Source organism: Numenius arquata, chromosome 11, assembly GCF_964106895.1.
Source record: "Numenius arquata chromosome 11, bNumArq3.hap1.1, whole genome shotgun sequence".
NCBI lineage: Eukaryota > Metazoa > Chordata > Aves > Charadriiformes > Scolopacidae > Numenius > Numenius arquata.
In genome coordinates, this window is record NC_133586.1 from 38150914 (window position 1) to 38165442 (window position 14529).

At 43.3% G+C, this 14529-nt stretch overlaps 1 protein-coding gene across 4 annotated transcripts in view; it reads right to left on the reverse strand.

Moving 5' to 3' along the window:
* Positions 1-14529, reverse strand: part of GRIA1 (glutamate ionotropic receptor AMPA type subunit 1) — a 124626-nt gene that overhangs the window by 11599 nt on the left and 98498 nt on the right. For all 4 annotated transcript variants that reach the window (XM_074155588.1, XM_074155587.1, XM_074155586.1 and 1 more), the window contains 2 exons: positions 5134-5332; positions 4323-4570 (listed from right to left, as the gene is read on the reverse strand). In XM_074155588.1, coding sequence (XP_074011689.1) covers positions 4323-4570; positions 5134-5332 — 447 coding nt within the window. The remainder of the gene's footprint in view (positions 1-4322; positions 4571-5133; positions 5333-14529) is intronic.

Here is a 14529-nt window from a genome sequence, read left to right on the forward strand (position 1 = left end):
GGCTACCACAACAGAGAACTAGATCACCTTATTTCATCTGATGTTGAGATCTGCATTCCCTCCCTCAAACGTTTTCCGTAATTCCCAATGTCTCAGGGATTTAAGGCCCTTTAATCTTTGGGAAGTGAATTCTTTCACTTTGGATAATCATGGTCAGCTATGAATGGCCCTGTATGCCCTGTGATATCATTGCCATGTTACCAAAAGGTCATGGGATGGTTGCAGCACCATTAAAATGTACACACCCAAGAACATCTAGGACTTTTGGATGGCTGCAATGTTTCATAGATGCATCTCCCCATTCATGGAAAACATTGCATGAGTCTGGATGCTGAACAGACTCTACCATTCAGAAAGAAGACCAGTGACCTGGGTTTAGAATAGCCTGCAAATCCCAAACTGCGCCACACTCTGCCTTCAGATATGTCCACGCACATCTTACTGACTTCAGTGGTAAACATCTGAGGGAGGTGCTTGACTCAGGATGTGCAGCAGTGAGTTTTATAGGCTCTGCACATGGGCACAGTTTATTTGTGGATGCTGGGTATCAGGTGCACTGCTGGTGTAGACATTGCATGAAAAAGAGGAAAAAGGCTAAGCACAGTGAGACACAAACATGAGAGGGCTTTAAAAAGCATGGAAGAGTTGGAGGGCTGAACAGTCCATCAAGAGACCTTGAATATCAATAAAGCAGGTCTTGGAAAAGGCCAAGGACCTTGCAGCTCCCACCTCAGAGAATTTGTGCATGTAGCACTGTGTACCACACCAAGAAATCCTCACCAAGAGGGCTGCTTTCTTACATTGCAATTCTAAAAAAGCCTGGCTGTGAGCAACAGGGATGTGCTGACCTCCACGAGCCCGCGATGGCTCTGCCTGTTGGGATCCCATCCAAGCACTGTCGCCTTCACAAGGACTGGGAGCCTCCTTCAGGCAGAATCCAGCCTTCAAAAAGCAAAATCGAGATGCAGTCAAACTTGCCACCAGTCCAAGAGAAGGCAAAGGTGTAGATTTAAAGATGGATGAACATTTTCCCTTTTTTACTCTAACAATACTGTGGTAAGAGTCTAACTTTGGTTGCCTTTAAAGCTGGTGGAAGCATGTGAGTGTAGCTCCAGAAAGAATTTGATACTAAGTAAATCATAATTATTTCTGTCTTCTAAAACAGAATACAGGTTAATTAGCACTCTGATGTCTAAACCATCTGCAAAAGATTAGTTGACTAATGAGCCAAAATACATTGTAGCTTCTATGTGGGTACAAGGTGCTAACAAAATAAATGCATTGCGGTTTCCCTGAGCACAGTATCAGCCATATGATTTTGGGGGCCATGTGCTAAGTGTTATGTGTTATCTTTCCTAGGAAGCTTTATTTCGGTTAATTGCCTCTCTCTTCAGCTCATGGGGAGTACACAGAACAAGCTGTACTTCATCTTGAGTGCATTTGATGAAAGACTGAGAGGTCTGGGGTCCTGAAAGGAGGTGGGTTTTTAACAGGGAACATTTTGTGTTTATTTACAGACCCTAGGAAAACCAACTTGTATTTTTGAGAGCTTAAATGTCAGGATAGCTGCTCTGAAGAACTTGCCCTTCCCAGATCTCCATTTCAAAAACCTACTTATTCCTTGAGTACAGACTTAGAGGGGATTCCTTGGGGTTTCTTTCCTCTGTTATGGATAATTTGGCTTTCCCCCTCTTTTTGATCACTCATCCAACAGTGGAGAAGAGCTCCTGCCAGCTAAATGGATGGGTTTTGCAGCTGTGCGACTCTCTCATGTCAGACAGGATCACACCTGGAGCTAGTTGGTGTTGAAAGGTGTAATTTCTGCCCTCCCATCATTGCCCTTCTCAGCCATGCCTAAATGCAATTGAATTTTAACATCTGGAGGCCAAAAGATGTTCAAAGCCAGATTCACCTAGGAGGAAGAAGCAAGCTCTTTTAGCTGCCCAAGAGACCTAATTGATGGCCTGGGAAGGATGTTGGCACCTGCTACAACACGTAGTATTATTTCTGGATTTTCAACCTTGTTTCATTCATTTGTGGCGATATACTTGCATTTTCTTCCCGTGTAGAAGCAAGAAAAACAATGGTGAACTGATTTAGCATCTCTCTAGGTTCCTTTCCTAATCACCTACCCCAAATGCAGGAAAAACGGTCTAGCTATAAAAGGGACAGGTTGCAGCAAAAATCAAAACGCAGCCCAGCTTCTAAAACACACCTGATCTAAGATAGGTCTGGCTCATGTGTACCTCCAACCCTGGCTCACAGCTTTTCCTCTTTGGATAGAAGTCAGTGAGGATGAAGCCTGGGTAAAAGACAGGTTGACCGTGCTGTACAGATGCCTCATGAATGTCACCTTGCTCAGGGCAACCTCTCACGTGCAGGACCCCAAGGGGAAAACAGACACTACATGATGACTAGAGGGAACTACTAAGATCAAAACAATTAAAACAACAGGAACAAAACAAACAAAATGGGACAAAAACTGACAGCCACTGTTCCAAAGAAACACCATCGGATGGAAAATCAAGCATTCCTCCTTTGCCATTTGGCCCATAAGAAATTTATTCTACATGCAGCCGGGATGAAAAAGAGGAAACGGAAAGAAATGTTAGGAATTTTTGGAATCATGCCTAGCAGAGGGATGTTTGGAGCCGCTAAATTAAAATGACTGATGCAATTTTTTTTTTTTGCTGTTTCTTTTTCTTAGAAGTATGATAAATGTCTTCTTTAGATGCCAACAATTACAAGACAGGTAGGATGTTCCTGTTTGTTTGTTTTCATTATATCAAAATTAGGATACAAGATTGCTGTTTAAATAAATAAATAAGTAGAATCAGCCCTGTATCCTAATTTCCATATTTTCAAGACAGAAAACAAACACTGTAGAGAGTGCAAAAGAAAACATCTCAAAGCTGTGAGAATCTATCCACCTTCATTCGGAGAGCCCAAAGTCATTTCAGAGCCTGAACCACGCTGGATTGCCTCCTGGACCACCTGCACTGTATTCCTGAGCTTCTCTAAAGAAACCTCCAGCAATTACTTATATGGGAAGAGCTGAATCCAATTTTGAGCTGACTTAATAAATGTAATAATCAAAATCCTTGGGCCTCATCCACTACCAGCTGATACATCTTCAATTCTTTGGGCTGGTTTTGGCTCGGGAACTGGGTGACCAGACAAATGTATCAGCAAATGCTCAACTGATTGCTAGTAATTGAGAGACCACAGATTAAATGTATTTGCGTTGGGTTACATTAGAAAGCAAGTATAAGGCCACACATACAATTTTGGTCAAAATATTTTGCTCAAAATATGTTCAATAAATAAATCAATAAATCAGTTGGAGCTTTGATCAGATTACATAAAGTTATGGCTTCTGAGGATTTACTAGTCCCCCTAAAACATTACAACTCATATTCCTCATGACTGTAACCCAAGGAACTTGCATGGCTGCTGCCAAAAGGAGCTGCACCTCTGATGTGACTCAGATCACCATTCCAATTTGTAGACTATGGTAATGCTGCTCTGAGCAGGTCAGTTTGCATGATACCCTTTGCAGGTGGCCAGCTCATGTCCAGGAGCATGGCTGTGTGCATGGCCCAAGCTCTGCTACTAACTCAGATTTGGGTCTGCTCTTTGTAAGGCTTCTTCTTTTTAAAGGAAGGTCTCTGAAGATATTTTTCACATGACAGGAGGCAAAGGCGTATGACAGCTGCAGGTCTGGGCTCAGAAATGCAGGATTTGTGTCACTTTGGACTTGCCATAAATTTGGCACTTGCCAGCATCTGAATTGACTCAGTGAATGAAAGTGCACACCTTTTGCAGGGCTTTTTCAAAACTGGCTTCCCACCTCTCCCAAATAGCATTTCATTTTAAGAAACACCAAATGCTTTTCCCCATGAGAACTCCCTCTGCAACCATGGATCCAAGCCAAGGTAATACCATACTCTGCAAAGCTGTGCAGTTCACATGGCACAGGATGGGCGTCCCTTCCGGATAATGCTCTGTGAAACCAATGGTTACACCACAGCAGCCCCCCTGCCATCGCCTAACACAGCAGACACATTCGTAGCAAGTGGATCAGCCAGGATCCAGTCTCCAAATGCAGGGCTTGAATAATTAGATGCTCCCATTGTTGCTTAATGGGAGCTGGACATTTTAATTCCCTGCACATCATGCTGAGTTTCCATATCCCTTTCCCTCCACCTCCCCACCTCCTTGCCCCAAGCTTTTGTGATTAACATGGCAATGGAGATTGAACTGTGTGCATACATTGATTTGCTGCATGGTTTGGCAAAAGAAAGCAAATCCAAGCTACTTACCTCAGCGCAGACCCCTTTGGTGTTGCAATGCCATAGCCTTTGGAGTCCAAGTTACCTCCCACCTTCATGGTGTCACAGGGCTTCCGTTGCTCAATGTACTCATTCATCGTGGACTCCAAGAGGTAGGCATACTTCCCTTTTGACTTCCTCACCCGGATCATCCCCTCTTCTGTTGTCCTCACAAAAACGGAGGGTTCTGCTGACTTCATGTATGTCCACATCTTCTCAAACACTGCTATTTTGGATCGCTGTGTAGGACAGCAGAAACCCAACAGAAGCATTAACAGAGGTTTGGGTGTCAGCTGTGATTTCCAGCTTGGACTGAATACATACTCACATATCAGTTGGGCCAAGGAAGACAAAGGGAGTAACAGGATGTTAATGAACCTCCTGCCATTCCTGCACCAGGGCCCGGACCAACCCTGCCACCCTGACACAGTAAGGGTACAATATTTGTGTGTGGCAAGTGATTTTGCTGATCAAACCAAGGGTAAACCAAGCTGGAAATCAGGAGATGGGTTTCTTTTGGAGCTGTTCAGAGTAACTCCTTGGTAACGTGGGGAAGCACATGGTTATTCCATATTTGTGTTTACAATTGCAAAATATCACATGTACCAGAGACACTGCCAGCCGTCTGAGCAGCACAGTGACTGGAGTTTTGCTGTTCTAAGGACAAGCTGAGCAGGTCCTGACATGGTAAGGGGAAGCAAGAGAAAAAAACCAGACCTGTGCTGAGGATGAGAGGATGGGCCTGGAGGACTTGTTAAACAAGGGGTTAATCAAAATGTTTGCACTAATGTTTCCTTTTTACCCTGAAAAATTCTTTAGTGGAGCCAGCTTCCAGAGTCCCATAGGCGATTTCTGTCTGCTTGGCCAAGTCCTCTGCACTCTCGATGGGAGAAACCATCCTTTCCACGGTGAGGAAGGCAGCCAGGTTAGCTGTGTAGGAGGATATGATGATCAAGGTGAAGAACCACCAGACACCACCAACTATGCGGCCGGAGAGAGACCTGGACACAGAGAGGAGAGTCAGAAAGGAGGCATGTGAAGGTGCAAAGGATGCAGCATGCTCCTGCAGACCCATCATTTAGCTGGGCATTTACCCAAGGTCATGTTCTCCAGCCATTTCCAGGGAAGCCAAAGGTCTGTCTCAGTTCTCCATCTACTTTTCAAGGCATCAGTGTAATTAGAGGTGGGATAAAAAATTCACAGTGAAAAAAAATCGGCAATAAACTGATTGAATTTGCTTTGATTTTCAATTCCTTTCAGAGTACATGATAATATTAAGAAACAGAGACAACTACGAGGAGGGTTTATGTACCCCCAGCAGGAAGGAGCACCAGCATGGAGCCAGACCAGATATACAGACCAGCTAGGATCACGAGGTCAGCTCCTCCATCCCCTGGAGTTTAAAAACCGAAACTCTGTGTTTTTCTAGAAGACATATTGAAGCTCAGAGAGGAGCTATGGCCTTAATGAATAATTTGCCTACTCACATTCTCTGTTTTGTATTCAGCAGATGGTTAGACAAGATGTTCATAATAATGCCTTAAAATTTAGGTATTTTGCACTTGCTGCAATCAAATAGCCAATTATCTGAAACCACTGGATAGCTATAGAGGCAAGTAAGTCAAGCAGGCATTAATTTATATTAAAATCTTTTCATGTAATTTTTAAGAGTGAAAGATAATTTTAGAGTGATCTCAGTATTCATGTATTCTGTCTAAATTATTTATATGCTCCTTCTCTAGATGCAGAGCACTGTCCCAGACAGAAGATAACTTACAATGGTATTTTACAGAGCCAGACAGTCTGACTAGGGAGGACCTGCCCGTGAGAAACACCGTTTATTTCTCTGTGGAGGACCATTTCTCAGCACTGCCTTTCTGCTGATCTGAGTCTCTCCACAGAAATATGGTTTATCGGATCGTAACAGAGAGATCCCAGTCCAGCTAAGGGCACTGGACCAGCTCATGACAGTGCATGCCGTGCCATGTCTGGGTCTGCGTGAAACCTTGGGTCCAGCTGCTGTGGTTTACTGTGGTTTAACACGACTTGACAAACAAACATGCACACCCCATCGCTTCATCATGGGAAAAATCACACCCTGCTAATCACTGAAATTAGAGCTGGAAAGACACTAAATCCACACAGCCCACCAGCTGCATGACTTCTTGGTTACACCCTTCCAGTTTTTCCAGCCTGGTTTTAAATGCTGCTAATGTGAGGGGAGCTGCTCCCGCAGACATCACATCATCTCCCCGTTTAGATCAACCCACCCTGAAACCTCTTCAGTCAAAACTCTTTGAGATCAGTTCCCAGCAGAGAGCAGGCACTGCCTGTGCACAGCGACTGAGCTCCTACACATGCAGCGTATGGGGCAGGGCAGAGCGGAAAGCACGTGTTTTAATATGTGGAAATAAGACCCATCCCACCACGTGTGCTGTCAGCCCTATCCTCCTGGAGAATGGTCACAGCAGCTTTCACCCGTGGCAGAGAGAAATTGCAGGAAACATGACTGCAAGGGATTACAGTGACAGAAAGGACAAGCGTTATATTTTACAGATGTGACTGAAAGGACTTCAATGGTTAGAGATGGGTCAGGCTTTCCTCTGCACAGGGGCCTCATTTTGGAGCGGAGTCTCTGCCCTCCCCTCTGGTTTCTTCTTCCATTGGCTTTGCTGAAACCGGGCTGCAAAGTCCATCGCACCATAAACCCAAGGTCAGTGAATGACTTTGAAGGATCCACCTTTCAAGGCCTTCCAGGAAAGTCTACAGGACCCATCACCAAAGTGATACTATAGAGTTCACAAATTCTCTTCTTAATCGTCCAGATATTAAAAACCAAGAAAGGTACGACAAAGAAAACCACTGGCATGGTTTCCACCCATAACTTATATGCTGGTTATTTCATCCTTCAGTGTCTCTCACAAACCTCCTCCTTTGTTGGCAACTGCAGCAACATGGCTGAGCAGACTGATGGTCCCTCCTCCCAGATTACTTTCTATTTATGCCTCCCCATCACCGCCAGCCAGAAGGGGGGATCAGAGGTTATGGGAGTGCTGGATGCTGTGGGAAAGGCAGGCAGATGGGCACTGTTCTTCTACCCTATATTTAACTCTCTAAGAGAGACACACTCACCAAACAACCTCGGGAGATGAGTAGGGACCTCCAGGGTTGATTCAACCCATCTATCTCTGATTATGAAGAGCTCCCTCTGCACACTCCCTCTCTGTTAAATTTTGAAGGAACTGGGATGACTAGGTTGGACTAAACAGCTAATTTTTAAGCAGCTGAAGTTAGGTGAGATAAATGTGACCATCATGCTTCCCATCTGCAGAGAATACTCAGTCTGCAGGACTGTCAGTACAAACGACTTTACCTTTTGTTTTATATTTGGAGAGGGATCAGGGAGGGAGGCAGCTATGGATTCAGCTCACACGTCTTCAGATTGATGGGAAGAGGAAAAAAATACCTGTCTTTAATTAGTCTGGATGATGTGTGCTCAGGGAAGGAAGCGCTCAGAAAAGGCACAGAAGCATTAAACAAAAGTAACCGGATAATGTCAAATACAACAATCTCTGCTGATGAAGGCCACTTTGAGCTGGCAAAATCCATTTGCATGGCAAATAATCACATTCATCTCCAGCTGCAAATTATACAGCCTTTCCTTCCTGATGAAGCTGGGATATTTCTGCGACTTGTTTCAGTCCCTTCAGCGGCAGTCAGCCGGATTCCTGCCTCTAGACCCTCCACATCCTGGTGATATTCAACACTGGCTTATCCCATGGGGGCTGCCTGCTGTCAGCCGCAGATGGCTGATGCTTCCCGGCTCCGCACCTGGCATTGGCTGCATGAAAAAAGTAACCATGGGGTATTGAGACTGGGAGGTAACAAGGAGGGCTGGGGAAAGAGGGAGAGGGGCCTGTAGCTTCTTTCCCAGGGGAGCCAGATGGGACAGGATGAATATCTGTATCATGCACCAGTCTCATCTGGGCTGTTTCTGCTGCTCGTGCTGGTCATTTCTCCTCATGACAGGAGATGCTGTGAGGACGTCAGTGTTCACTCTCATACACAGTGGAGGAAAGGAGAGGATCTTGCTATGGCTGCCAGCATGGGGAGGGCATCACATGTATGATGTTTTGTTTCAGGCACTGCTAATGGGCAATGTTTGCCCTCATAGCTAGACTAACTGGGAGCTAGAAGCTGTGAATCTAAACTGCTGTAAACATACAGCAGAGAAAACACTCAGCAGATGGGTTCTACAGGACATCATCCTTTCGCTCCGTGGTTGTGCAGCATCAAACACAAAGGAGCACCAGCCAGTGATGGAGGTTGTTGTAGTGCAGTACAATAAAAAATATAACAATGGTCACGATGAAACATCCCACAACCAGATGCGATCCCATGTGACATCCCCACGGCTCAACAGTAGCGAACACAGGTTAAACAGGACTAGTTGGATTTCTCTTGGTAATCATGTTGCCTGTTTAGATTTTGAGCCAATGCCTGTTACTGCTTACCAGAAACAAGTGGTAGGAAAGAGAATATCCATTATGACCTTGTTCTGTTACTTCTGTAGACCAAGCAGGAAAGCAGCAGTGCTGCCATCATGGGACACATTTGCAGAAGTGCTTTTGTAATTTAGGAGATAATGTCCCATTTCTAGAAGTGAGTTCAATACTTGGGAGCTAAAAGCTTGGTCGAAAGCCAGTGGGACTTGGAGTTATGTTTACGCTCTAGTAAGGGCAGTCATGGAGGAGTAGATATACCTTGTACTTTTAAGTCACTTTGAGGTTTAGAAAATCTCACTCCACAGTAGATAACAGAAAATGACCTTCCACTTGACTAAAAAATGTTCCGCAGCTCGAGCCCTACCAAAGTTCATTTCTCTTCCCTAATGGGCGGTATGGGGTTTAAATCCTCTTGTATCAAGAATTTACATGTCCCAATACCCTTTCAAGCATAACATGAAGGCAATCAGCTCTCTAGTGTGTGGAAACGAGTTAGTGACTCAGTCCTCCGCAGAGCTAAGGTGTGATGGAACACACTGTTTAGTACTTTAAAGATATGCCAAAGTTTGGATATTAGGATTCGTCTATTTGACCTCTGGATTTATTCACATTTATTATCACAGTAATACTTGTGAAGAGAAGAACCTAAAAAAAAAAAATCAGCATAAAATAAACAAAGGTAACAGTGAAAGAGACTTTAATGAATAGATACTTCAGGGATGCAGAAAAGGATGAAATAGCTAGATAGACTAGACTGCACATTTTTCAACCTATATTATTCCTTCTGCACCTACACTCTTCTTTCCTACACAATCCAAATTAAGATCTCATGGTTTCTTCATCTAGACCTGCCTGTGCTGGCTAAAATGACACCCCTCCATCCTCTCCCTGAGTTGGGATCCTGCCTGCCCCCCACAGAACAGTAGCAGGAACGGGATGCTCCTTTCCAACATTACCCTTGCAGGAGTAAGTAGTAAATACTCTGCACTCATTATCTGTGGTGCACAATCTCCTTAAAATTAGAGCTGGCTGGGAACAGGAAATTCAGCACTGAAAAATTCTGAAATTGTAAATGAAACCTTAATATTCTCAATTGGAATGAAAAGATAATGGTTGCAAATGTACTCTAAAAGTAGCATTCCAAAAATGGCTGTTTTGGGTCTGTCCAAACTTAGCATTTTTCTATTACTTAATGTTTCATTTCTGAAAGGCTAAAAGGTATAATTTTAACATGGTAAACAATTTTGTTTCTGCTTTCTCATTACAAATAATTTTCTTTCATCTTTTATAATACATTAAACCCTTACCTACCACATGTATAATTTAAAAGATAATTTTGGAATGTGCTATTTTATATCTGTCTAATGGAAAAACTGACCAAGCTGAAATTAATAATTTTGATTTTCTCACTTACATGGCTTTTTTTTACCTTTCATTGCAAAAGCAAATGCATTTGGCCAGTAGAAAACAGAAAATAATTGTAAGCTCCCTTTGTTCCCATGAGGTGATTTTTTTTGCATGTCCTAGCCTTAGCATTGATGGATTCTTCACAGAAAAAAAAAGAAAATCATACAGCTATAATCTCTTATTTCTTAAAACAAAATGCAATCCTTGATCAAACAATTTGCTCTTTGATCTTATCCCTTACAGAAGGTAGGAAAAGCTGAGAGGAGTTTGCCTCTGCTTTGCTATCTTATTAGAAGAGCATCATACACTTTTGCAAAAGAAAAACATTAACATGATCATCAGAAAATATACAAAGTAAACCTCACCGGAAAACTGCTCAAGCACCACCTCAGTTCTCTCCCACTTCTCCCCTCCCCCTCCCCAAATCCATTTCTTATGGAGAATTACACCTAAACTGACAGCGTTTTAATTAGAAGTGCAAATCTGGGATTGTAAAGCCATAGTTGCTTGGGGAGGATTTCCCAGATTTGCTGTTAAATTCAGTTCTAATAAAGGCTCACTTAGTGAACTGACATATTTGTCACTGAATGAATTTATGCAAAACTGTTGAAAGAAAAGCTCTTATATGCTTGTTCTACTGATTGTGGGTCAAATCCACTTTTGGTCTTCTACCCACACAGATCTTCTGATCTTCTCCGACACTACTCTGCTAATTTGATACTGGCTCCTGATAATTTCATGGGTCTATCTGAAGGCTGACTTGGTCGTGGATTAGTTGCAAACATTTGGCTCCAGTTTTGCTCTTATTTCAAACAAATTTTCAACATTAAACTCCATCAATGTAAATGAGCATTGCTGTTTCTGTGTTACAGACCATCTGGCATGATTGGTCTCACCACTTTATCTCCAACCTTGACACGAACCCTGGATTTGCTTGAAAAGTCTGTGAAGAGTCATTCATAGAGGAACAAAATTAGCGTAGGGATGCAGAGCTGGGAACAGCTCTGGGTGAATCCATTGTGCACATGCTGCAAAGCTCTCATTCTCTTACGCTCTGCTATGCCATGAACAGTTTTGAATGAGCTAGCGACTGTTTTTTATGAAATTTGAGTGATTATATTGCATATTTCTCTGTCCACAATGTATTATTAATTTTCTTCCACTGTTAGTTTGCATTTACTTGTTGTTGACTCCTATTTCCTGGCGCAAGAATCTGGACTACAGTGCTGGACTCTGCCGGACAGAGTGTCAAGAGAGCCCTTACAAAGAATGTTTTCTATTAACATTCTCATTTACGTCTCCCAGTGGTACAAATTTCTTCTTCAGCTCCCCTCACAACTTTTCTACAGAGGTAACAGCTGGGTATTTTGATTCCTTGTGGGCAACATTAACCAATGAGACAGGGTAAGAAAGCTGTGGGTGCACAGGCACTGGGAGCCCTGTGCTGTCTCTCTCTTGCTTTGCTTTTTCTAATTTTTGTTTTTTGAAAATGAAAAAAGTTGGGAGCTGCTTAACTTTTGTGTATGGGCTGGAGATCTCCTCTTTCTCATGTTTTCAGGCAAACCATGCCAGCTCTTCTGACCCCCAAAGTCAACATGCTGGAAGGAGGCAATATGGATTGTAGAATCCCAGCAGAAGTCCTTTTACGAAGGGGCCTTGGGGTCACTTGCTGTGTAAATATTGCAACAACTGAACATATTGTCTGCAAATATGCAGAATCTCCCAGATTCACTGGGAGGATGTATATCTGTGAGGCTTTAATTTTAAGTCACAGTTTATTTGCTGTTTCTTTCTGCCTAAGCTAATGGCCTTGGACAGGAGTATATAGTCCCTCTCCCACCGTTTCATCTTTTCTTTTCTAGAATACGTTGGCACTTTTTTCTTCAATTTTCCTTTAATGGGCAAAGCCTCCTTCTAAAATGAGTTTTCCTGCTTAGTCAGAAATGCATCATGCCACTTGTGGTTCTCCAGTCATTGGAGCTTGAATTGCTGCAGTGCTAAGTATAAGCATGACTACATGGAGCTACTACATGCTGTTTTCAAGACATTCACTTAGCATTTTGACAGGCAAGAAGTACCTAATGGCCTAAGCAGAGGACTAGCATCCAGGAGCTCTTTTTTTTGTTCCTTGGGAAGCCCTGCCACTTTATGGGATCCAGGGTAGCTTACTTCATCTCCCTAATTCAGTTCCCAGCTGGGAGAAGAGGATGAATCACATTTATGAACTTCACCTGGGTGGGTGGCCTGAAGCATTGGTCGGTCACCAGGTAGAATTTACCTCTGAGCTGCTTTTTTGCCCACTTCCCCTTCCTGAGACATTGAGTCCCAGCAGGCAGAGGCAGCATCAAATGGGCCCAGCTATGCAAGGGGTAATTTATGGACTGACAATAAGAGTCTGCAGGCTGTGCCCTCCTGGGGTCTTCAATGGACACAAAATGCAGCACAAATGGTTGCTGATACGCAACCAACATAACTCACCTGCTCAACTAACGAGGTAAGGTGTTGGAAGCACTAGATGCCAAACAAGCACGGACTGACATGGGCAATCAACCCCCCTAAACTTCAGCAGGACCCACGTACCACCCATAGCATAAAAACACTCCTACAGAGCACAATTGCAGAACTGAGGTATGTCCTTCACTTGAGGGAGCCACCGTCCCTGAGCAGTCAGAACTGGCTGCTGAGATGAGATATCTATTCCTAAAAGTGCAGGATAATACACCCAGCTCTTCCAGAGGGCTGCTAAAAAAACCCTATACATTACAGTGAACGGGCTAGGATAGAGGGCTGAGGTGGAATCTTGAGAAAAAATAAGTGTGGTTGAAAGGCAGAACAGCTAGATCCAAAGAGATACAGTCATCCTCTTCAGCACAGACACAGTGTGCCTCTCCACACTGCAAACCAGGGTAGTTTAAACTAGACAAGACTATTTTCAGTTGGAAGTGACCTACAATGATCATCTAATCCACTGCCTGACCAATTCAGGGGTGACCAAGTTGAAGTGTGTAAAGGATGAGTGTTTAGACAGAGTTTTGCTGAGAAACAGGTGGTCACTTCAGGCTGCTTGGCAGCTCTGGTGAAACGCAAAGTCATCCCTCTTCTGCAGTTTTGTCAGCTTTTGCTACAAGAAAATAAAACAGCTCTCGTCATGCCTTTGAGCAAAAATTTCACTGTAAAAAAAGGCTCTTCACGTATTTTTCTCACTTTGGTGACATTTGTTCGCTTTGCTGAGAAAAACTCACAAGGTGACAAGCATAAAATTTTGTCAGAAACCCTTGCCTGAGCACCCCATGAGATTGATTACTCAGGAACTTCCTCAACCTCAGGTGGCCCCAGATATAACAGCACTCATCCTTCTTTTTAAACAACGGCCTATTGTGCTAATGTCCTTTGCTGTGTTGCTAGATTTTATATGCTCTCCCTCAGTCTCTTCTTCAAAGTCTGCTTGATGAAAAAGCTGATTTTTTCCCCAAAGATTTAATATATTTTGGATTATATGCTACCAGTTCTTCATTTTTGCAAGATCCTCTTTAGCCATCTACATGTGCTCGCAATTTAGAGCTCCATTTCTGGGCAATGTTATAATAACCCGGTTCAGACCTCTTCCAGGACACCTTGCCTTCTTTTTGCTCTGTTTTTTTTTTTTCTTTTTTTTTTTTGTGTGTGTGTGTCAGATTTCCCAACCTGATGAGGCAAAAGCCTTTTCTGGGAGGACAGTATTTTCTGCACTGGAAGTTTTTCACTCTGAGCAATATTCCCAAATATTCTCTTCCATCTCTTAATTTCTAATTCAAAGTGTGATCCCTCACCAAGACTCTACAAGTTACATTTGCTCTATTTTCACTTTTGAGTGTTTCTTTTTTCTACAAGGGCATACTGTATCCCTTGTAGAAGTGGTGAAGAATGAGTCCGGTTTCTCTTCCTACCCAGTGTCTTTTAGAAGAGCTTTATGTGCACAGGATTGCCTGCCTTTTAACATTCAAACTCTGAAACTGTGAAGCAAAAACATGTTCACTGTTTCTCCTGCCCCTATTTCACCTGCTAAGTTCCATTTGGTGATTTTTTTTTTTTAATTTTGAAGGCTTCAGAAGCATTGCTGAGATGAGAAGCTGCCCCCTCCCTCTGTTTGCCTCTCTGCAGCCTGAGATCTTGCTTCTTATTGAGAGCTTCAAGAAATGAGAGAGAAAATTCCTACTATGGGAGAGCATCCCGTGTGCTTGACTCCTGCAGCCGGGCCCTCATGGACCCCTCTTCACATCTCACACCTATCCACAGTGCACAGGTAC